General features: G+C 42.1%; 1 protein-coding gene across 2 annotated transcripts in view; it reads left to right on the top strand.

Annotated features, from left to right (window-relative positions):
• The window catches only part of FGF12 (fibroblast growth factor 12), a 537,364-nt gene that overhangs the window by 276,027 nt on the left and 235,672 nt on the right, over positions 1-25,665 (top strand). The window contains exon 1 of one of the 2 annotated variants that reach the window (XM_045811242.2): positions 7,950-10,192. The exons of the other annotated variant lie outside the window; for it this stretch is intronic. Coding sequence (XP_045667198.1) covers positions 9,994-10,192 — 199 coding nt within the window. The 5' untranslated portion in view covers positions 7,950-9,993. Of the gene's footprint in view, positions 1-7,949; positions 10,193-25,665 lie in introns of those variants that run through there. 2 annotated transcript variants of the gene reach the window in all.

Below are 25,665 nucleotides of genomic sequence, written 5' to 3'. Positions count from 1 at the left end.
AGTTGAAATTATATCAGTACACATTTACAGAGTCTCTGCTGCAGTCAAACTACTAGATCCTTATAAGAACAGAAGATGTAAGTCATGATTCTCTCTCCCAAATTCTAATTGTATAAATTGATCATACTTAGAATCTTTTTCAATAATGAAGTCCAGTTATTTTAGTATGAAATCAACATCCTTTCTCTGACTTTTGTCCTCGGCAAATAATAAATGCTTCTAGTTACTTACCTTATCAAGGCCAGCTATGGCTATTTCCTTGTCTTGTCCGCTTTTAGAGATGAGAAGAACTGTCAAAATGAGGAGGAAGGGGGCGCCTGGGTGGCTCAGTCGTTAAGCATCTGCCTTTGGCCCAGGGTGTGATCCCAGGACCCTAGGATCGAGCCCCACATCTGGTTCCCTGCTCCACTGGGAGCCTGCTTCTTCCTCTCCCACTCCCCCTGCTTTCTCTCACTGACTGTCTCTCTCTGTCAAATAAATGAATAAAATCTTAAAAAAAAATGAGGAGAAAGAATGGAATCTCTTCTCCCTTGCTGTGTTCTTAGCATCTTCAACCAGCCAGAGAGAGACAATTTACTAGCTTACTTTTAAAGAAGTCTCTTTTCTTATGGTCTCTAGTTGATTACCATATTTATACATTATCTGGAATAGGCTGATGACTTCAGGAGCTCTCTTCTAGCTAACACTACAAGTTTAAATACTAGTATCCTATCCAAAACACTACAAAAATATTATTACTTCTTCCTGTTTTAAATACTGTTTTCGTTTGTTTGTTTGTTTTATGAGAGGGAGAGGGAGAGGGAGAGAGAGAATCTTAAGCAGGCTCCATACACAGTGCAGAGCCCAGTGCAGGGCATGATCTTATGACCCTGAGATCATGACCTGAGCCGACATCAAGAATCAGATGCTTAACCAACTGAGCCACCCAGGCATCCCTTGTTTTAAATACTGTTTAAAAAAAACCACCTTTATACAATAATCTTATTCCTTTCTAGGTAGCTGAATACGGAAATGCATATCTATCTATTTATCTATCTGTTTGGCTTATATTTCATAAAGACACAATCACCAATGTCTCCTCGATTTCATGTTGTGTATGATGGATTAGTGGGCAAAATTAGGCACAAGGGAATATAGTTCTATGTGAAAAATATTTTTTTCGAATGAGAATTTTATTAAATGTTTTCATTTACTACTCTGGAATTTTCTCTGTTTGCCTCCCCAGTATTCTGAAAGGAAGGTTGCTAAATATTTTTCACTTTTGTTTTGAGCAATTTTGCTTATCCTAAAATGTGAATTTAGGTATTTTTAGTTGAAAGTTGTGTATTTTAGGGTGCCTGGGTTGGTTAAATGTCTGCCTTCAGCTCAGGTCAGAGTCCTGGGATTGAGGGTCCCCCCTGCCCCCCGTAGGGCTCCCTGCTCAGTGGGGAGCCTGCTTCTCTCTCTCTCCCTTTGCCCCTCCTCCAACTTGTGCTCTCCCTTGCATGCTCTCTCTCTCTCTCTCTCTCTCTCTCGCATGCTCTTTCTCTGTCAAATAAATAAAATCTTAAAAAAAAGAAAGGTGCTGTATTTCATCCATCCACCCACCCATCCATCCATCCATCTTCTTGACATATCCATTTACTCACTCATTTATTCATTCACTCATTCATACTTTCTTTGTTTTAAAAATTAGTGCTCTTTTCAATATATTTTAATTAATCTAGGTCCTATATAGTAGTCATTTTACAGGCAAATAAACTTAGGCTCAGAAAAAATTATTTACTCTTTATGCAAGGACAAATTATTTACTCTAAATTACATACTTTTTCTGCTTTACAATTTATTTTTAGAGAATTCTAAAAATTTAGGACTAGAAATGATCTTACTGGTCACTTTGTCCAAACTCCCATTGGATCCCCTGATAGTTTTCCCTAACCAGTTTGTCTATTTCAGTTATTTCCAATATAACCATACTCAATATCAAATCCCTATGAGTACAGGACCAGTGGGATCTTTCACTAATTGATATTTTCATAGCACCCAGTGCTTAGTGCACATAGTGGACAAAAATATGAATTTGTTACAATTTTAATAGTACAGTTTGAGTGTCAGTCATGTGCTGGGTGCTGTAAGAGAGGACTATTTCAACAAGATCCAGTCCCTGAAAATTTGGGCTCTAAAATCAGAAGTGAGAGCAGCTAGGAATGGTCCATGGAGAAAGCAGCTCAGTAAAGATGGCTGACAGCATGGATGTTAGGACTGTCAACCCATTTTAAGGTCATTTTGATCATATTCTGAGAGTTTAAAAATTGACTACTTATTTTATCCAATGTCTATGGTCTGTCTTTTCCTTATTGTTGTATTCCTTCTCTTCTGTGAGAGTGAGCACACACAGATTGAAAAAGAGAAGGATTGAGAGAAAGAGATCAGAACTAAGACTACAGATGTAAATATGGGCGATGGGGGTTGCTCAGGGCAGAAATCTAGGTACTGTGTTCCCTCTCAGGCTATCAGATTTTAACGGATTGAATTTAGGCAGATAACTTTAAAGAATTTTGATAAAGCAAAATGATCAACTTGGAGATATGGAGGCTACCCCTGAGTTAGCTGTTTGTTTTTTGATATAAGAAGAAATGTTTCATTTTTTACTTAAGATGGATAAATGGGTGGATTAGTTATTTCATTGATTAATTTATTCAAGAATTTATTGAGTACCTGCTGTATATCCAATGCTATTTTTGGCACTGGAGATAGGAAAATAAACAAAATAGACAATCTGTCTGTCCTTAAGGGTTTTATATTCTCATGGGGATCTTCCAGCTACATCTCCCTTCTAGAAGGAAGAGGTATCAGTGGATCGGTGACAGTGGAAATTAGAAAGGGACTAAAATGATGGTGAGTCAGTGGAAATTAGAAAGGGACTAAAACGATGGTGAGTCAGTGGAGACAGGCTTTCTAACATCCTCAGTCCAGCTGGGAAGGGAAATAACCAAGTGCCAACCATGAGGTTCAAGCCAAACTAATATCTACTTTTTAGGAACAGTAATATAAGACATGTAAATTTATCCTCTTATAAATTTTTCTAATTCCTACTTTGATTTCGTTTCCCTATAGTTTTCTTATGAAGCTCAACTTGAATTACTGAACAAAAGAAGAGGCCACACTCTCAGAACCAAAGGGTATCCTCTCATGACTGCGGGTGGGAACACCATCCCTTTAGCTCCTAGGCCCGGAGAGAGGTACAAGCTGCAGAAGGAGGAGACTTGGGGCGCTTGGGTCCCCTCCCTTCCAATGTGGAGTGGTCTTTTCAAGGTTATTTGCTAGATGTGAAGCCCTGCTAGCGGGTACTAGAGGTTAGTGGATGAAAGACAGCTTAACATTCCCATTTTTTCTCTGTGATCTTAGTTAGGACATGAGAGACACTGAGATCAGAAGGCCTGGATTAAGCTCCTCGATCTTTACTCATCCGTTGTGTGACCTTGGGGGATGTCATCACTTACTGGAGTCTTAGTTTGTCTGTAAAATTGGGTTATTGTTGTTCCCTTAACTTTCCTCTCAAGGTTGTTGGGAGTCTCATTGAGATAATACACAGGAAGACGATTTCTAAGCAGTAAAAGATGATGTATATGCAAGTGATATTTGCTTTCTTACTATATGAATTTTATTACATGATTATAATTGCGTATGGTATCATGTTTTTATTGACATACAGTGTAACACAGAGGAGAAAAGGGAAGCTCTGGAAATGAATTCCGTGGGTTACATTTGAACTCTACCAATTCTTAACTGGGTGACCTTGATTAAGCAACTGAACCTCTTTGTGCCCCAGTTTCTTCGTTTATAAAATGAGGATAATGACAGAACCTACCTCGTAGGGTTGTTATAAGGATTCAGTGTGTCCATAATCGCAGCGCACTTAGAACGGCAGGGTGCTTAGCACTGGCTCACATTTACTGTATCTTATATATCTCATCAAAACAGACATTCTTCGAAACATTGATATTTCTCTACTTGGGCAATAAGGATACTACCCCTGATCTGTGTCACAAAGAAGAATTAAACCTAGTGTCTTTCCTATTTTGAGGAATGACTAAAACCAGACCAACATATAACATGTAACAATTCAGTTGTTCAACTATTGGATAAAGAACCACACATAAATTTGTTGTGTAAAGGAATTCACAAATTATTAGAAAGTAATTGTTTATATTGCTTCTGCCAACCAATTTTCACCAACAATCTGGCAGAGAAAAGCGAAAGCACATGGAAGTACCACTCCTGCATGGGATAAAATTCATGGAGAAAAGGTCTTCTGCCTGTCAAGCTTGCTGTGTCAGAGCGCAGTGAGCTCATATTCACCAAGCTTTGAGTCGGGGGCCTGATCTCAGAGCAGAATGATGTATGAGCACAGCTACATTTCTTTGTGTTCCTAACAGGGAAGGACACTGACAGTATTCCACTAATGAAAATTTTGTTTGCCATTACAATGTCAAGGTTAATCATTCATTTCAAGTAGATCCAGCCTTCATTAAATACATCAGGTCCAGGAGTGAATGATGATGCGTATGAATCACAAGGTATGTTTCCTTGTTTTGGGATGTCCGGGTTTTATAGCAGGGACTTGATTTAAATGGATATTTTAATAACAGCATGCTCATTCTACTACTTTACATTATTATCACATCTTCTTTGAGCCTTGCTGCAGCCCAGTTCAGTAGATACTGCTAGTGTCATGATCACTGACCTGTTTTGCAAATGTGGTTCAGACAGATTGAATACCTTGTCCAGTAGCATACAGTCAGTGGGTGATTAAGAGTCAAATAAGATCATGATGGCATGTCCTGTAAGTTCATTGAGGGCAGGAAGAATGTCGAGGGTGTATTGAGTTCCCCTTGGTAACCGAAGCAGAGCCTTGGATGTACTCTGCGTGCAATTTAAGATTATAAAGTGAATGACTACGGAGGTCCTGAGAGTTTGATGTGGCTGTTAGAAGGTTTGGTATGGGAATAAGGGAAAGACTATTTAACATTCTGTGTTTTTTCCTTTTAAAATGTGGACATGATGAAGACTGTCCATGTTTCATTTGCTTGAGTGGAGGTCAGAAATATAAATACAACTTCATAATTAACCTTTCAATGTGTATCTGGCAACTTTCTCCAAAGTAGTTAAACCCGCTTCCACCCATGATGTCTTCGGAATTGTAAAGGTAAATTCACAAGTTGTGCAAAGAAATATGGCATAAAAATCAAGGTATCATTTTCCCTTAGATATTGCCCTTTAAAAAAAACCAGATTGTTTTCCCTCAATCATCAGTAGGCTGATTTAATCTCATTCCTGACGCTTAAGTGTAAGGATACTGAAATGCCCTTGTAACTGTGGAGGAAGATTCCTGACATTTAGTGGCTTGGTAGGAAAGTTACGAATTTCTGGACATCAAAAAACTAATGTAAGCATTGCTTCTGAGCTAAACAGCTACGTGCCTGGAGCCTAGATAACATCTCAAAGGTCCTGAGGCTTACCTCTTCCTCTCACTGGGGAAATGGAGTCCATAAAGTAAGGGAGGCTGAGAATGACTTACGGGGCTAAGCAGTTCAAGGAGCACCCTGACAACAGCTGCAGGAGTGCAAGAAGATGAGTAGTCTTTGTTGTCTCATCGAATCGGAAACACCACGTTCTTTTAATAGAGATCTAAAGATGGGAATAGTGTCACTCTCAGAAAGCTCCCATTTGTTGTTTTGATTTTGTTCCTTAAATGCCTGACTTGCTGCTGGCCTGTCAAGGCAGAGAGGAGAACTTCACACAAGTGTTGCCTGCATTTTCCTCTCCTGCCCCATCTTCCGCCCTGTGCAACATTGGTTACCTCCTGCATCAAAACATCTTCATTTTGCATAAAGCTACAGAAAAAAAAACAGCACACTCAAAGATTAGAGAACACACATCCTCTTCCCAGGCTTTGGGAATTCTGTGGAAATGATAGATTTGGAGAGTCTGAGTTGATTTCTTCCTTCTAGTATTACCTACATGGGGTGTGTGTGTGTGTGTGTGTGAATGAAACTCTCAAGCTTTGACACATGAAAAACTTGTTAAAAACTCAAATTCCTGGCCTCTTCTCAGAGACTTCTGCTTCACGTTCTGAGAAACCATCAGGAATCTGCATTTTAAAAAAAGCATCTCAGAAGAGTATCATGCATTTTCTTAAAAAAAAACAAAAACAAACAGTCATCATCTCTTTCACTCATTTGGCATTTTCCAGTTTTCAAAATGCTTGCACATACATATTCAGTTCTGTGAGGTAGATGGGAATGATTATTCCCATTCTGAGGATAAGAAACTCCAAGTTTAGCAATGATTTCCTCAGGGCCTCACTACACATCCCTCGCTCGCCCATCTCCCTATATTCCTCACCTTAGCTGACCTTTTTCTTTTTGGGTGTTGAACTGCAGGAGGCCAGGAGCCCCCAACGCCAACTTGTACTATCTGTGTCTGCCTTCCTCAAGAATGAGACAAGTCTTCTGGTAGCCAAGGAAGGAAAATGATTTTATTGATGAAATGTGAACATTTCCCTAATTGACGTGTTACCAATTGATTTTAAGCAACTCCCCTTGCCCTATTGGGATGCATGTTTGCAAATGTGTTCAGCTTCACTTTTGGAGAAGAGGTGTGTGTGCATGTGTTTGTGTGTGTCTTTTTCACCTCTCTCGTTCTGTATGGTTAGAATCCCAAGTTCACTGTCCTTATTCAGTCATGTTGAACTGCCCCAGGAGATTGTGTTCTGTGTGGACAGTTGGGATCCCCCCTCTCCGGGTGCCTTGCTTATTCGATCCTCGTCCTAGCTGTCGGCCTCATAGAGCCCCGTCTGCCTGTGTTATGTCCGGCAGCATCACGAAATATCCAGGCCTCCAGACACCGTAGCGTTGTTTGACACAGTGCTCAGTCTAAACAGCCTCAGAGGCCTCAGTCCTTCTCATCGCCTAAGTGAATTTCTGCTAGGTTTGTGCCCACATCTAGAGAGTTCCTGGGACCTCTCCTCAGGGTTCCCTATCCATTTGCAGTGGCTTCCAGGGCCTGCGTGTCCCTTGCCCTCTATTAGGATGTTTGGAACGTATACTTGTTTCTGTTGGAAATCATCCATTTAATCTCCTGGCACTACCCCCGATGCTTAGTGGAGAGACTGAAGGGGCAGGATTAGGGATATCTGAAGACAAGTTGAAGAGAGATTATGATTATTAACTATTAACTAATAGCCACATCCAGACCTTAGCACGAATGGCAGGTGAGTACTCCTTTATGTTTCCAAAATCTTTCATGCTGCATTTCAACTTGGGTGACAGTATCTTCTCTGCTGAGTTTTCTGTAACATCTCTCTGTCATCACCACCATCCTGGAGACCTGACTGCACCCCAGAGCTGGTTGTTGACTGTCCTTGCCCACAGTCACCATCTCACCCCTCCTGCATTCTCCTCTCTGTGCAGGGTGCTCACTTGATCCCTCATTTTAAGGATAGAACCTGCTTTGCAGCTTTCTGGATAGAACCAAGAAAACTGGGTTTCAAGGATGTGGAAGCACTTCATGCTGTAACAAAATGAGCTAAAGGTGGGGCTCAACATGAGGGCCCACAAGGCCATCGTTACTTTCTCTAGTGTCCACTGCCTGCCTTCCTAAATAGAGAATTCTGTGTGCTTCAGCTTGTGGGAGAGCGGGTGGACTGCTTTCCCTCAGCTCTTCCTGTCCTAACCCCTTCTTCGTGCGCTCAGGGTCCTTTAACCGGCCGGTGGTTCTGTTTTCTCTTGGGGGAGGGATGGGACAGAACAGACCTGAGCTGCAGTTCCTTCACTCTGCCTCTGAGAATTTCTCATCCAAACCTCAATCACGTAGGATTGCGTAGAGAGGAGAAAGGGGAGAGACAGAAGACAGGGAAGGGGGAGAGGGGTGACGGGAGGGAGGGAGGAGAAGAGAGTCTGGGAGCAGAGGTCGCCTGGGAGGGGAGGAGGACCCGAGCGCGCCGCGCTTCCCTGCGATCCTGGAGACCGACCCCCGGCCGGGCCCCACCTGGGCGCTCTCAAGCCCTCGGGCGGGTGGGCGAGCAGTGCCAGAGGCACTCCGGCGGCCGCCGGCTGTTCGTCCCACCCTCCGTCTCCGTGGCTGTCGTCCCCGCCTAGAGTTTCCTGCGGAGCTAGCGCTCCAGCGGAGCGATCCGGCTGGGCGGCGGCGGCGGCGTCCGGGAGCCAGTGAGGCTCGGCGCGCCCAGAGCCTCTGCCCATGAATGGGACTCCGCCCTGAGCGCCCCCTCCGGGGCCTGGGGAGGCGGCGGCGCGGCGGCTGGGGGCGCCCCGCTACCCCGCGGCTCTGAGCGGCCACCCGCGCAGCAAGTTGGGCGAGTTGGCGGCAGCCCGCACCTGCTCCCTGGCCCCGAACCCAGAGTCTGCGTCCGGCTCCGGGGGCGCGCTCGACAGCCTCCCGCGGTCGCCCCGGACGGCCTAGGGGCCCCACCTGCGCTCCCGGCGCCAGACCATGGTGGGCAGCTCCGGCCCGGAGCCGCAGCCGCCTCGAGCCGACGTCGCCCGCAGCCAGCCCCCGCCCCGCCCGAGCCGACGCGCGGGGGTTCGCAGCGCGCCGGTCACTTCCTTCCTCGGCCGGGATGGGCTGCGCGGGAGCGAGTGATCGGCCTCGCGTCCGGCGGGTAATCCCCATCTGATCTGCTGCCTGCGAGCTGCGGACTGCCGGGCCGCGCGAGCCTGGGGGGCCCGGGCACCGCGGCGATGACCTGATCCCGAGCCCGCCAGGGCGCCCCCTCCTTCCCTCTTCCCTCGCTCCCTCTGAGCCTGTGCGGAGACCGGCTCGGTGCGGCGGCCCCGGGCGGACCATGGCGGGGAGCTCCAGTTAAGGCGTGTGGGCGCCGAGCTGGAGAGGACACCTTCGGCATCGCTGCCTTTTGAGGGGGCTTATTTAAACTACTGAGTCATTCCAGATTTAGGATTCCCTAAATAATCACCAACTGTGCCCGTCTTGTGCCAGAAAGCGAGCAGAAAGAGCAAGAGCGCCGCTCTTGGGACCCCGCGCATCCCGGCTCTCGCCTCTCGCGGGTTTCTCCCCGAGGGGTGCTTGGCCCTCGAGGATCTTCCTCCCTCCGTCCCTCCCTCCTTCCCCGTCCCTCCTTCCCTCCCCCTCCCTCTCCTCCCGCTCTCTTCGCAGCGCTGCTGGCTGGGAGTCGCGCGCACCGCAGCTGGAAACAGCTGCCCCCGCCCCGCGCCCCTACCCGACTCCGGCTCACGGCTCCCACTTCGCGCCTCTCGGAATTCCAGAACTCCGGCGGCCGGCCCCTGGAGAACCGCAGCGGGCGGGATGCATTCCGTAGACCTCACCCAGCCGGGACGGACCTCCTAATCTTCAGAACTGCGGGCCGCAGGGAGTTAAATTGCTGCCTTCCTCTCCTCCTCTCTGGCGGTTGGTGGCTTGTTTTCTAAAGGAACGTTTTATTCACTTTTTAGTATTTTCTACCGGGGGCACGCTACCCGCCTCGGTCCAGACTCTGCTTTGTAAACGGGTTTTATATGTATGTATGTGTAGATATACTTTGGACACCTTGCAACGCTTGCGCCTCTCCAACGGGGCCACGGCTTGTTGTTTTGGACATCCTTCTTACCCTTCCACTTGGTACTCTGAACGCAGTGTGACCAAACTCCCCACTGGCCCTCGGACGCGGATCGTCTTGGGGTGCAAGTTTGGGGTGCAAGAGTCTAGTTAACTGGAAGGCCTGGGACCGCCCCGCCCCCGCTGCCAGCGGTTGGGGAAGTTTACATCTGGATTTTCACACATTTTGTCGCCACTGCCCAGACTCTGACTAACCTTGTGGGCGTCGGGTTTTCGGTACTGCAGCCTCCTCAAATATTAGCACTGCCTCCCCGCGCCTGCCCTGTCCCTCCAGGCCGCCGAGGTCCTGCCCTCGCCCCGGTGGAGCGCGATCCCGAGGGCGCAGTGGAGCCCGGGGCCTGGGGCCCGCGCTGAGCAGCTATGGCTGCGGCGATAGCCAGCTCCTTGATCCGGCAGAAGCGACAGGCGAGGGAGTCCAACAGCGACCGGGTGTCGGCCTCCAAGCGCCGCTCCAGCCCCAGCAAAGACGGGCGCTCCCTGTGCGAAAGGCACGTCCTCGGGGTATTCAGCAAAGTGCGCTTCTGCAGCGGCCGCAAGAGGCCAGTGAGGCGGAGACCAGGTCAGTAGAAGCCCAGGCGGTGGGCTCCCCAGAGCTGACGCCCCCCTCCCCTTTTGCAGAGCACCTGGGGGCACCCACCGAAGGGATCCAGGATCCCCCTGGTGCCATTCCGGCCCCCGTTCTCCCCTAATTTCCAGACGTCTCTCTTTCAATCACCCTCTGTCAGTTAATAGCTTCTTGTCCCATATTCAGGAAAACACTTTGTATCTTGATGAAACCACGGTTTGACTGGGATGAGAGCTACATGTATAGATGCTCCTGGTCCCATAAAGCCTGTAGAATCCTTGAGGCAGCGACCATCTCATTCATATTCTGTCTCTCATCCGTCCATCTATCCATCCATCCAGGGCTTATACTGCCTGCTGAGGACCCAAATATAAATAAACCTTCTTCCTGTATCTCCCATAACATTTAGCGTAGTTCTGGACACAGGCACTCACTGGACACCAGATAAGCTTAATTTTTTTCTTTTTCTAACTCTTCCTCCAGCAACACATGATATTGCATCTTTCAGACATTCTGATGGGTTCTCACCTCCCCACTTTCCCACGTGCTCCTTCACTTCCTTTTACACAGACCTCTTTTTCCTATTCTCTTCCTCCAATACTCTCCTGGTTTCCCAGGGTTCTGCTCATTAACTTTTCTAACCTATTGCTCCCATCCTTTGCACACTCACACTTTCTTTTGGAACATTAAGGAAACAACATAGTATCTGCAGTTTGGCCTAAGGGAGTGTGAAAAAAACACACAACTTTAGACTTATCAGAGATTTTCTTGTTAAGGCCTTTCTGAAGTTGATTCCCTTCTTTGTCCCTAAACTCACACGGTTGGTCTTCGATGTGATCTTTATTTACAAAGGGAAAGTGGATATCTTGAGTTTCAGGGTGCTTATTCCCAGCTCAAACCAGGCCAGCTTGAGAGAATGGAAGTGGAATTGCCCAGATATGTCCTTTCCCCGACTTTGTTGATTTTCAGGGTGTGGCCCACCAGGTCATTTGCAATCTGCAGATACTCTCCTTTTGGTGTGGTCAACTGAAAGGAAATACGGCCTAGAAAGCAAGCTTGCTCTGTGATCAGGTGACTGGTTTTGGTTAGCATCTTTGCTATTCTGACTGTGATGTTCATCTGGGTTCCGGAAATGAAACATGGGCTAGGGTCATTGGGGTGAGGAAAACATTTGGAAAGTGTGGATCAGTGAAGCTCAGAATTAGTTTAGAAATTTAGTATTAAGTCTTATGAAGAAACCATCTCATTTTCGTTTTTCCCATGGGTTTTCATGACATGATTGACTTCACAGTGGACTCCTTCTCTTATTCTGTGATGTTGATCGCATAGTAAATTTCAGGAGTAAACAAAAAGATCATGATCCCAAGGCAAGAGCTACTAAAATCTCGGTTGGTTTACATACAATTAGTATAGTCTATTAATTTCATAAAGTGAAGCTTTCTATGAAAACTAGAGTTCTATATTTATAGAATAAGTAATTCATATTAGGGGAAAATAAAATCCCTTGTATTTTTTGTGCTGGGATCATTTGGGGGTCATCTTCTCTGAGGGCTTATGTGGTCTACAAGGAACTTCAAGACTCTGAATTCAATGTAACCTTTATATTTCAGCCTTTGAAGTATGTTCTTGCACTCCAGTCGGGATAATTAAGTGATGTTTGTGAGTAGATGCTACTCAGCCTCCTCGGTTCTAAACAAGGCAGTACAAATGATAGGTGGGTGATATTTGTGAATGGGTAAGCTGAACTCACCTGATCCGTGTGGAAGTTGATTTGGAGATGAACAGTTTGCATGGCTTAATTTTACATGGGGAAATTGCTTCCTGTGGCCCTTTCCTTAGCATCTGTTTAGAAAATAGAATTGCTGAGTTTATTGTTTTCTTCAGTGTTAATTTAATCCGCTCCTCTTTTTCATTTACTTAGTGGACATCTTGGCAGAGAGGATCCTGGCTGGTGACTTCTTTTATTTAGCTAAAGTCTCACAGTAATCATCTGGCTGAGAGATCACAGGCCCTGTTAAGACATGCCCAGTGCAAGGCCAACGTGCATGCATTTGCACACCGCGGACTTCAGTTTGGCCTGAAGCTTAGCTTAGAAGAATGGGAGTGTGGGGTGCGGAAAAAGATTTGGAAAGATGTTAGCGTGCTATTATCGCTACTAACAAAGCCAAATAATTAGTCTGTTGATTTGCTGTCAGCAACCATGATTCACATAGCATGGGATGAGCCTATTTATAGAGAGATAGCACCTTCCACATCTCAATTCCAGAGAGGATTCTTTAGCTGGATTGCGAGGAAGTTGCTAAACACCAAAAAGAAAAAGCTATTTGAGGGAACCTGTTTTATAAGCATTTGATGTTACCTTCACTTAATATTTGAGTTATTCTTAAAATCACTTGCCCTTCTAAGTCATACCCTTATGAACTATAAACTGAGTCACAAATGGTAAGAAAGTGGTGAAATGGAATAACTTGTCCTGATAAAGAATTTCCACTCTGAAATTCTGTCATTGAGACACATATTCCATCGACTAGACTTTCCGAGGGAATGAAGCTGAGGCAGTAAAACTAAGTGAAACGTTAGATGGGAAAGGCCACAGTTGTTTTTCTGATTTCATGGCTGACGTATTGTCTCTCAATTTCTTGTCTTAGTTCACCAAGTTCTGATATGTATAAGGTTGAAACTTTATAAACACTGGGAGTACGGAAATTACATGGTAAACGTTTCAGATTTTAAAATCATGATATTGCACAATTAAAACAGGAGAGGTGCCAGTGCAGGACCTCACATCACACAATTCCAGTGTCATGGTGCATGTCCGATGCTTTAATAATGCCATCCCAGGAGCACAATGTGATGGCTTGTTGTGGGATTGTGCAGCAAACTCCTTACTTAGAGGAGAAAACCTAGAATCAGGGCAAATTGGTGGTTTGTAGAAGGTTACATAGCTAGATTGGGGTAAAATTGGGACTAGATCTAAGTCCAGTTGATTTATCTTGCCTGTGTTCTTCACAACACAACACTGAGAAAAGTAGTATAAGAAAGCTGGGTGCCCTCTATCAAAGGTTGGGAGTAATTTTGTAGATTTTGCATTTATTTTTACCATTAGGGATTGCTGCTGTTATTATTATTATTATTACTATTATTATTATTTTGTAATTAGAACAGGAATAGTGCAGAGTATAGGAGGTAACTGGTAGAAGGTTATGGTATAGGCTAAATCAGGCAATTAGGGTTCTAAAATGACCATTCTATAGCTAGCATGCATTATAGCAATAAATCGAATAGTGAAGACATACAGACAGTGCGGGAGTAGTTAGTCCCTTAGGCACTGCATGGATTGTAGCTCTTTGGAAATGAGATGTTGGAGACCTTGAACTGGCAAGTTGGCTGAAGTCATCGAACCATAAAAGAGCCTTTAGAACCTTTCTGTTTGTGTACCTTGTGATAAAGAAGGGAGCATTCTTGTGTTATTATTTGAGTCATTATTTATATATAGTATACCTGTATGGGCCAGGCCTGCTAAATATTTTGCTCACATGTTGACACCACTTCATTTGCTGCATCTAAGCTACTAGTACACACATGTGAATTACATAGCTCATTCATTTCCAGCATTGGTTCTACTTTTGAATAGAAACACCTCTGCATATGGTTGACTCTAAAAGCATTTCTGTTTTGACTCAAAAGTTACTGCAGGTAATTGATAGCATTCACGATCAAGTAAGGGAAAAGTGTTTGTCAACTCTGGGAATGTTGCAGAGGCCATGGACCTTGGGAGTCATCCAGTAATCACGCTTTCATTTTTCAAATGAGAGCCCTCTGGAAGGCATAGTAACGACATAAGCCTAAATCTATGTATTTTATGTGATTTTTAAATTTTTATAATTTTTCTGTATCATTTAATTCCTTCCCTTAAACCAAAGCATTAAAACAAAATCAACAATCAGGAAAAATTCCTAGCCTAAAAAATATTAGATGTTTTTCATGACTTAAGTATTTGGTTTTCTAGGTCCCTTCCTTTTAGAAATGATGTAGTCTATTTACACTGAGTGGGTAAAATAAATCCAATAAGTGATTATGTCTTTTACTAAATTTTGTTACTTTTCATTTGTCTTATTTTTCTGAGTCCTTATTTCTGCTCTTATACAGATTGTGGCTATTCAAAATATTTCAGTATGCTTCCAACTTGTTTTGGTAGATATATAGAATTTAACAGCACACTCATTCAACATTTTACTGTCAAACACATCCTTTTACATAGATGAAGAAAACATTACAGATAATAGAAACTTCAACAAGAAAATTGATGAAAAAGGGGAAATAATCATGGGATCTATGGAACATAAATTAGATTTTTATAAGTTGAAATACTTCTGGTTAATATATAGATCGAGAATAGTTTCATAAGACAGGTGATACTTTACATTTATAGCAAGTACTTTTATTGTATTTTCTTTTTTAAAAGTCTGACTTATGTCTCAACTACAAAATCGGCCTAATTAAATGATATTTGGCTTGATGTCTGTTAAAAAAAAAACCAAAAAACCCTCACAAGCTTTTCTCTTCAGAAACCCACCCTAGGATTTAAACTGATATTTTGTGTGTGTGTGTGTGTGTGTGTGTGTGTGTGTGTGTGTGTTTAAATCCTATTTTCTCTACAGCAGTGCATTCTCATCAACAAATTAAGTTTCAATTGTAAGAATATTTTAAAATAGCAGGTACTGTGATCTCTTGATTTCTTTCATCCCACAGAGATCTCATCAAGCCGTAACTCAGGATTAAATCTTTAAAGTTTTAATGAAGTTGATATTCTTGAACAGAATTAGACAAACCATTTGCAAGAAATGAGGCAGTCTCTGTATTTGAGGAAGCAATAGGAATATTTTGGAAGATCTTTAGAAACTAAAGCTTTGGCTCATGAAATTATATGTAGGAAAAAGTACTGACCTTACCACTGTGTCACCACATTGCTTCTGTTCTTGGCGAGAGCATATTTACACATGGATACGACAGCGTGGGTTTGGTTTAGGGAATTTGTTAGTAGTGGTTACTGTTTTCTCTTTTCTTCCTTGAGTGCTTCATCAAGATGTATTTGCTATTGGCTTTTCCTCCTAGAATTATTATAGATTTTATGAGGACTCTCAAAGACAGCCTTATTAGAAGAGACCCAGTTAATTTACTACATTTTGGATTCTCTAATGGCCTACCCATCAAACTATAGAGTTTTACCTGTTGTCTAAAGAAAGATCCACCATATTAAAAGGACTCTCAAGCCAAGGCCACCTTCTAAGCATCAGAAAAAAGGAGGAGCCTTAGATACAAAATGTCTGTAAATGACCCATATATAATGATAACTTTTAATAATAACAATTGACTATATGACTTCCGGATTTACAGAGTTTCTTCCCAGCTTTTACCCCTTTTGTTCTTTATAGCAATCCACTGATACAGTTAGCCCCATCTTTGTCATAAGAAAACTGTGGTTCAAAGTGGCAGAGAGACTTGTCCGGTTCCTGGAGTCAGGAAGTAGCTAGGCTGTCACATGGCCCCCACTCCCCACACTGCAGGTCCTCTGTCTTTATCTCTACTACCTTGAGCTAAGAAGGCTGACTGTGAATAACTCAATTTGACTTGAAGCCTGGAAACTCTTGCTGGGCGAATCAGATAAAGAGTTCAAGGAAGTGTGGAGTGTGATGACAGTTTTGCTTTGCTCTGTGTATGATCTAGGGCCCCCAGGGAGAATCTCTAGCAAGGAGGAGGCTTGAAATAGAAAGACTGGTAGGTGGGTTATTACGTGCTGGTCCCAGGCTCCTGGCTGGGCTATCCCTCTCTGCATGCCAGAAGCCTCAGAGATGTCAAGGGGTGTCACTTGGGACACCTAAGGACTCACTGGGAGACTTGGGTCCAGAGGGGCAGACTTTCTTGACTCTAAGCATAAACAATTGCTTCAGATGTTTACGAATGTAAAGAGGTTAATACCAAGGTCAGGAGAACCCTGTAGGATTTAGTCTGCTTGTCCTGTATTTTCTTGTCTTGTCTTTTCTTGTCTTTTTAAGTGATGATGTAGCAGAGTGATTAAATACATGGACTTTGGTGTGGGATCTGAATTCAAATTCTGGATATTCTGGATATATTATTTATAAGAACTTTAGGCAACTTTCTCAATGTCTTTGAACCTCTGTTTGCTGATTTGTAAAATGAAGATAGTGTCTCCAGCATTTGGTTAGGAAACATTTGTCCGAGGAAGAGCCATTTATTTATTTATTTATTTATTTATTTATTTATTTATTTATTATTTATTTATTTGACAGAGAGAGAGAGACAGCCAGCGAGAGAGGGAACACAAGGAGGGGGAGTGGGAGAGGAAGAAGCAGGCTCCCAGCAGAGCAGGGAGCCCGATGCAGGGCTGGATCCCAGGACCCTGGGATCACGCCCAGAGCCAAATGCAGACACTGAATGACTGAGCCACCCAGGTGCCCCAGGAAGAGTCATTTAAGCTGAGTTCTAAAGGATAGGGCAGGCAAAGAGGGATGGAAGAACGTTCAAGGCAGAAGAGAACAACTTTCTCGTGAAGATTGGGGTGAGAGGGAATTGAAGTGTAGATTGAATAATGAGAGAAAAGGGTACAAGTAATGTTGGAAAACCTAGCAAGGGCTGACTTGTGAGGGACTTTGTATTTTAATCTAAGATCCATTAGAGTCAAAAATAGGGGCTGATAAAATGTGACTTGCATAGTTAAAGGGACACGCTGGCTTTGGAGAGGAGAAGGGATCACAGGAGAGCCTTAGGAGGCTAGGGCATAAGTCTGGGCCAGCACTTCTCAAGGCGTGGTGCAGAGGCCCTGGGAGCTCCTTGAAAACTTTTCAGTGGGTCCATATGGTCAAAATTATTTTCATAATAACATTTCCTAATACTGATTATTTACTTTTTTCATTCATTCTGTGACGTGTCCAATGGAGTTTTCCAGAGATTATATAATATATCCACAATCATCTGGAAAGGCTATTAAAATTTTCCTTCCTTTTTAGACATGTATCTTGGTGAGGCCAGCCTATCTCTATATACTTCAGCCACAACAACATGTTGCAAGAGATTAAATGCAGAAACACATTTAAGAATCCAGGTGATTTCTGTTAAGCCAGGCATTAAAAAGATTTGCAAGCATATAAACTACTTTTTCAAATTTTTTTTTGTTTTGGAAATTATAATTATGTTTTATTTAAACATACTATATTATTAGTATATAATGGACTTATTTTTTTAATAAATATTTGAACATTTTAAGTTCTAAGCATGGTAAGCATTAAATGATATTAGCCACATATACAGAAGCTTTTGGGGGTACTCACTAATTTTTAGGAGTGTAAAAAGGTCCTGAGACCAACAAGATTGAGAACCACTGGTCTGTGCCATTGATTATGTTCACCTGAAACCTTCTGGCAGTCAAGGCGGCCATGACAAGGGGAGTGGAAGGTAGAATGAGCAAAGCCTGATAACAGGTAGATCTGAATCAAGAGCAAGTAATGTTCCTGGGTGATTCCCGGCTGAACAATTCAGTAGTGAGTGGTACCTTTGCTGAGATGGAGGGGAGCTAGGGGACAAGCAGGGTTGATACGCATTAAATAATACCATTCCCAAACTACAAAGCATTATAGAATGCTCAGGTGAAAATTTGAGTCATGTTATCATTTACTGTTTAATAGTTTTGCACCATGATAAGGATCCTGATTACCCATCTGTATAGGGCTATCCACTTTGTCCTCAAATTCCCGAGGAAACGTTTTATTAGAGTACTCACCCTCTACCATGGATCTACATCTACTGCCTTGCAAGGGTAATCCTATAAGCAAATACATTTTAGGCAGAGGAAAATATTCAAGAGAGTGGAAAGCCTTAGTAATTTTTCTAGTATTTTAAAATTGAAGCCGAATGTTTGATAGCTAATGGGCTTTCAAAGACATTTAACCTGGTTCAGGCCTGAATATGTCCTGAATGTGGCTTTCATATTCTGGCACGTAGGTGGATTTCACATGTGAGTTTACGCCAAGTTCATTGGTCTTTGCATAATCAAGCGAGTCTGAAAAGACAAACTTTGTAAAGTCTTCCTTGTTTTATCTGCTCAATGTTAGTCATTTGATTAGTTTGTGGTATTTATATCCCTCCTGGCCCTCTGCTTCTAATCATACTGTTGTTAATGTCTCTTATTGGAGTTTAAGTGTTTACGGTCTTTTTAAGTGACTTTTCAGGGGTCAGTAGAGAAAGCCCTAAGATCTAAGACCAAACTTGGTTTCCTAGAGGAGAAGAATGGCACGAGACAAATGGGATCTGTAGTCCAATCACAAAATGTTAGGGCTTAGAGGTTATAGAGGCCAGCAGTTCTCAGCATAGCTGCAAAATGAAATCACCCGTGAGTTTTAAAAATGTGCTTACTGTACACCCAGAAAATCTGACTTACTGTGTCTACTCTGGGGGCCCGGATATCAGTCATCAGTTTTGTTTGCTTGTTTTTAACCTCCTAGATCATTCTGAAGTGTAGCCTTGGATGAGAACTACCAACTGTTGCAGTCCCATCATTTCATATCTTATAGCCCTTAAACAAAAAGTCATTATTCTATTCATTAATGCCTTAGGAACATAGCCATAATCCCTAGACACTCTGTACACTAAATTATAAGGATGATCCTTTCTTTTTGCTTATTGTTGAATCTTTCAAATGTTCGATGGTGTCCAAAATCTGAGCCACATAATGTCTGTTTGTGTGCTTCTTCTTTCTGACCAGCATGCCAGTTCCTAAAGATAGGAGCTGTGCCCTGTTCTTACTAGTTCTCAGTGCCTAACATCCTGCCCGTGTCACTGTAATTCCTCAGTCACCGGTGAAGAAGTGAGTAAATGACGTGTAGACTCAGTCAGTCTTGCCTTTACAGCAAGCCCCAGAGGAAGAGGGGTTCTCGTTACTATCACCAGTTGTCACAAAAAGATGCTGAGGTCTAGCTGGCCTGGGTGGGGCTCCTCGGGTTCACAAGTCTGGTTAGAAGGATGTAGATTGTGGTTTCAACTCAGGTTTGTTTTTCCAAGTCTATTTTCCCCCACTCTGCCAGCACTAGAAATGAACCCATTTCTTTCTTTCTTTTTCTTTTTTTAAAAGATTTTTATTTTTAAGTAACCTGTACACCAATGTGGGGCTCAAACTCCCAACCCCAAGATCAAGAGTCACATGCTCCACCGACTGAGCCAGCTAGGAGCCCCTGGACCTGTTTCTTCCTTGTTTTTTCAACAAGGAGACTCCGTGAAAGTGCATCTAAGGGCCATTTTAGCTTGCAAGGTCATGAAATAGCTCCCCTCCTTGCAGCAGAAACAGTCATGGCTGGGGACATGACATGCTCATCTGCTCTCTGCTTTTTACTTTCACAGGAATGATACAAACTATTTTCCTAGTGTGCTTTAGGATGTTCCTAACTGGATCCCATGGTTTAATTACCTGTAATGTGCTATTAAACATATCCTCGTCTAAGGTATTGTTCTTTATTTCTTTTGACCCCAATTTAGGCCCATTCCGTTCCTTCAAGGATTAGGAATTAAATCCAGTGTGCTGCAGTGTTGAAGGTTTTTTTTTTTAACCTAAGGTCAAAAAGGGGATTGAAATGAAATACGAAAGATTCAAGAGAGAAAAACTATGAGCTTGTGTAAGTTTTTTTTTTTAAGATTTTATTTATTAATTTGACAGAGAGAAACAGCCAGCGAGAGAGGGAACACAAGCAGGGGGAGTGGGAGAGGAAGAAGCAGGCTTCCAGCGGAGGAACCTGATGTGGGGCTCGATCCCAGAACGCTGGGATCACGCCCTGAGCCGAAGGCAGACGCTTAACGACTCTGCCACCCAGGCGCCCCTGTATAAGTTATTATAAAAAGAAAATAATAAAAATTTCCAGCAGATTTTTTTTTATTGCTACTGGTGACTTAAACGTTTTATTTTAATTTCGAGAATTCAAAAGATGACCCAGATCACTTTCACAGTGCTCCAGAATCAGATAATACTCCTCAAATAATTAAGAACCAGGGACAAAATTTAAGTAAGTACCCAAAGTAGGGAATCCATATTCAAATTACCTGGTTAGAATAAGTGTTAGATTCTGGGTTTTTTTTTGTTTTTTTTTAGACAAATAGCACTAGCTGAGGTGTCTACATAATATCCATTCCATCCGTGATATTCTGTTGGAGAGACGACTTTAAAAAAAGACAGCCACCCAGAGTCACATAAAGAGGTTGGAACAGAAAATGTTAGTCAGTGTCTGAGTAATTAATAAAATATGATGGAAAATAAGGAGGATCTCAAATTTCAGGTTTCCCACTATTGAGAGAGTTAAAAGTATGTTGTCATGTTTTACTGTTTCAAGGAGGACTGTGGTGGAATTTTGCAATGAGAGTGGAGCCATGTGAGGTGATAATGGCCCAGAAGTCCAGAATTCAAGGAAAGGTAGAAAACCAGGCTTCCTCTGTCGTCCTTTCCTCATGGGGTATTCCTCTGAGAGATTGGAGATTTCTTTTCTCTTCAGAATGGTGGACAGGGCACCTGTTTGCCTCCTTGCTGAGCCTGTCTCCCTATTAGTCCCTCGGGTCATTTTCCTTTGTAGCTTTTGTTCAGGAAAGCAGTCAGCAGCATCTTGGCTGAGCTACCTTCACAATTTGCAGCTTGGTATCTTGAAGAGTAGTCTGACTACTCTTCCCTCTCCGCCTTTAGACTGTGAGGAAAGCAGCACCAAGAAGGAAACTCACTTCGCAATGTTGCTTTTCCTAGTTTTTCCACAAAATATCTTTCTTTGAGGTTCCTGGGCTGCATTTTCTGGTTTACTACACGGATTCTTGAGTTAGAATTTCATTCATTGTGGTTCTGCTAATAGGACTACCATCTAGGTTGGGAACCTGAAAATAGAGGTTCCTTGGCCCACTTCTTATTTTCACCTAAACCCTAGTCCTACCCACTCTCTTTCTCATGTTGAGCAAACACATTCAGTCCAAAACTTCATTCCATGGGTGTACCTGCAAGGGCTGGAGAGTAGTAAAGTTCATGCACCTTGGTTCATTATTTGAATCCAAGAAATGCCCGAAATTCTGATAAAAATTCTTGTTAGAATTGGTGCTTTAATACTTTGTCTCATGCCATTACTCAACTGCATTTGAGGATGAGTATCTGCGACATCCGCCTTGGGAGGGAGGTGTCTGCCTAGTGGGGTGTACAACTTAAAGTCTTGATACGTTTGAATTGGAAAACATCAGAGCTCATTATAATCACCCACCTTACAGAGGAGGGAACTGAGACCCCAGAGGGGTAAGTGAGGTCATACAATGACGAAAGGCAGTGAGGACTGAGACTCGGCATAAGCCTATGTTTTACTGTCTCTGGGCATACATTGTCACTGCTGGAGAAAGATCTATCCACCTGCTTTTTTTGTCTTGAGCAATTTAAATGTGGGTGGTTGCTTTTAAATATCTACAATCAAGTTATATTGCCAGGTACCTTTATGATAACTCATTGTCATGGTCTTGAGCCTGGGATTCAGCAATATGAGGAAGACCTGGTTCTTTTCCTTTAGGACAATATATAATTAAGATTTGTTAACCCTGGATAGATTTGTATTACTGTGTCCCAAGTAGTTTTGTTGTGTTCTTTTGGACAGTTTCTCCTTTAATGTCTATATTTCAAGAAAAATAACAATAATTCCTTACTTAAAAAAATTAGCCACAATCTGTCTTTTAAAAATGCTTATGTGGGTTCAAAGCCTGGCTGAAGGCATGCTGTTCTACTTGTATGATACCAACATGAATAAGCTGGACAATCAAGGTTGTTTCTTCATCCCCCCTCACACAGTGGTCTGTTCAAGTCCAATGTTGCTGACCTTCATGGAATAGTTGTCACATCTATCCATTTGAGTTCTTTTTGTTTATAGTTGTTGTTTCTGTTTTTTCCACGAGGAATGACCTTAACCTCTACACCTATCTTTGACTTATCCCCACAGGGCCCCTCATTTATCTACTCTGCTATAGTACTGCCCACTAATTGAAGCCCAGCTCAACTTTCATCTCTTCCACTAGATCTTCTCAAATCCTCCTGAGTAGAATGAATCACTGCCTGCCCCAGGCTTCATTTGGCTTTGTCCCTGATTGCTGTCTGCAGTTCAGTCTGTCTGATCTTGTAATTGCTGTATAAGTACCTGTCTCTACCTTTGGAATTTGAGTTCCTATAGGAAAAAGACCATGTTGTGTCAATGCTCTCTCCATAGTAGGTGGTCAGAAATAACTCATCAAAACAAAATGAATTCCATTGGTGACTAATATGCCCATGGCATCAATACTAGTCAGGCTCGGGCAGAATTTCTGCACAAATGTGAAAATGCTGAGCAAGAAATGGAATTCATATTTCAGGCTACTATCACTTTCCTTTTATTTGGTGTTAAAATAAAAAAAAATATCGCCCACCCATTTTCATTTGATATATAGCGTTAGATATATGCTAAGAATCTCATGTCTTCCCTTTCTCTTCAACCCAAATCCCAGTTGCCACCCCTGTTTCCCTAAGTACATACTTTTATCCATCCCTTCATCAGCAGGATAACTACTTATAAAGGGGGAGGTTCTGTGGGAATGCTAACAGAGGGAGCACCTTTATATTAATTTATATCTTTGACCCAGAAACTGAGGGGAAGTAGGTGGTGTAGCCAATTTGGAAAAGGGCCTGTTTCTATTTTGACTGGCTTTGGTTTCTTAACGATAGGTTAATGAGGAATAACCTTTGCCATTGATTTCATTTTTTTTAAAGATTTTATTTATTTATTTGACAGAGATAGACACAGCCAGCGAGAGAGGGAACACAAGCAGGGGGAGTGGGAGAGGAAGAAGCAGGCTCCTAGTGGAGGAGCCTGATGTGGGGCTCGATCCCATAACGCCGGGATCATGCCCTGAGCCAAAGGCAGACGCTTAATGACTGCGCCAGCCACCCAGGTGCCCCTGCCATTGATTTCAAATTCAGTTATGTCTGGTCCTTACATTTACAGTTGAGACCAACAAGTCATTTTCGTGTTAAATACCCTTGAGGAAACATATTCACTCTGGTTTCACTTTCCTTGGTGAAGCCCTAAGTGATGGGGGAATACAGTATTGATTGGGTCTAATGGAAAAGCTTTTTTCTGTCAACTCTTTATTACCTCATTGGCTTTTCTTCTTTCCTCTTCTCTTTCTCTTAAAGCTATTGATAGCAACATTAAGTAAGTTTTCTGTGTATGCTACAATCCTTGGTATTCTTTTGCTTGGTTTGAAACACAACCTTTTACTTAAAATATGAATAAAAGTGGTCTTCAATTCAGTCTAAGACAGCATAGTGTCATAGAAATAACATTGGCCTGGGAGTCAGAGTCCTTTTGACCTTGGGGGAATCTTTTTTCTTCTTCCCTTCAGCTTAGTTGCCTCATTTTCAGAATAAAAGAGTTATATCAGATGGTTTCTGAGATACCTTTTACCTTTATCATTCTTGACGTATGTTTTTGGTGTTAATACTTATAGAGGACAGTTGGTTAGATTCTAAGATTCTAAGATATCTGTGTGGCAGATATAAGAAAATAGCTTAATGATATGCTGGATATGAAATTGTAGAAGATTTGGCATTATATTAAATGGAATAGAAAAATGAAATATATTTTGTTTAACTGCTCTCTTCTATCTTATTTGTTCTTAGACTCATTAATTTAATTGAATACAAATTGACTGCATTTTAAAATTTTCCTTGCATTATTTTAGTTTTTAGTAATCCATTAGGCGTTCAAGATAGACTATTACATAAGCTTGGACTTCAGCACTGAAGGAATTTAATAAGATAGTGGAACCATATTTTGTTCTAATAGAAAGTACATTTACTTATTTACTAATGCAGCTTCAAAGAGAAGATAACAATACAAAATAGACAGGAAAAGGAACTATGATATTGAGTGAAAATTGAAGACTTATTGCTGAATAAGCTAATGTGAAACATTTCACAACGATTGTAAATTTAGCAGTGGAAGTGTGGTAAGGTATAGGATTCCCATAGGAACTGGAATTGGAATGTAGTAGAGAAGGAAGTTGCCTTAATTATCAAGTTTTTATATTTCCCAGACCTTGGAATACACCTTTTTGATATATTTTAGGCCAGAGCTTCATCAATTAAGAAAGGAAGAAACCAACATTTAGTAAATGTCAGGTTTGACATACTCATAGCAATCATCACATTTGTATTATGGACGATTGGTGAAATTGTGCTCATTAGTGGTAAAACTATAATACATAGAAATGAAGGGTATAATTAAAATTTTGCCTAAAATGAGAGTTTAGAGTTTCTGTGAGTTTCATTTAAGTATATCACCCACATCGTCTGTTGTCATAGGTATTATTAGTATTTGACCTTTTTCTTCTTTAGGTTTTTCTATTTCTTTATCTGTGCAGTATGGTGGCAATATACTTAGAGGAAATTCAGTTTGATCTTTTGAGCCATTAATCATGTTACTTAACCAAAAATAAGTTGGCCTGTTCCTTCAACTTAAGGTCTAACATAAGTCACTTTTAACCCTTCAATGAGAAGGGATCTTTTTGTATCTAAAGAAAATGTCACAACAATCAGTAGGGTCTGCCTTACAGTGTTTATCAAGTATGAGGAATCTTTAGAGAAATGATTTGGAGGCCTCTTACGGGATTATTTCGCTCTATATAAATACGAACCGAGAATGAAAGTAAGTTCTATTGAACTACTGGCTGGTTTACTGTTTGATTAGAACACAGAACTAATAAAGTCATTTCTTGAGCTTATTCTTATGTAGAATGTGGTTATTAACTTATTTTATGCTGAAAGACAAAACCTAGGTAGTGCTGGACACATAGGTGTGACATAAAATATATTTGTCAAATGAATAATCTTACCAATGACATAGACCTAAGAGGGCCAGTGAAGGCAGTTAATTTTCTAGTAATGGCAAGGGTAAATACAAATTATTCCTCCTGGTGGAGAACGAGAGTAGGGAGTGACCAGTGATGCTTGATGAGCATTGATAGGTAAAATCATCTTCATAGATACTAAGCTATTGATCCTTTGGCAGATCTGAGTCTGTCAGGGGAAATTTTTCTGATTCAGCTCTATACCACATCTTAGATGAAAAAGGACATAGGTAAAATTAAAAGCAAAATTGTACTCACTGATATTGTAATCAGAGAGTCTCAGGATTATGGGAGACTTTAATGGTCATGTAACTTATATGATATTTGAATATCCTGAACCTATCACCATGGTCCCTTTATTTACCTTTTCATACATTTATTTGAGACACAGCCATTGTTTACTTATCATTTGTCTAGCACTGTGGTGTGGGGCAACAGAAAAAAAGAAACAGGTCTTTAGCTTGAGGTTGTGTGTTAGTGGAAGGTACAGAGCATTGAGAATTTCACATGTAGTC

Source organism: Ursus americanus, chromosome 4, assembly GCF_024610735.1.
Source record: "Ursus americanus isolate L20-20 chromosome 4, mUrsAme1.1.p, whole genome shotgun sequence".
In the NCBI taxonomy this organism is placed as follows: domain Eukaryota; kingdom Metazoa; phylum Chordata; class Mammalia; order Carnivora; family Ursidae; genus Ursus; species Ursus americanus.
This window is presented reverse-complemented; position numbering and strand designations above follow the sequence as displayed.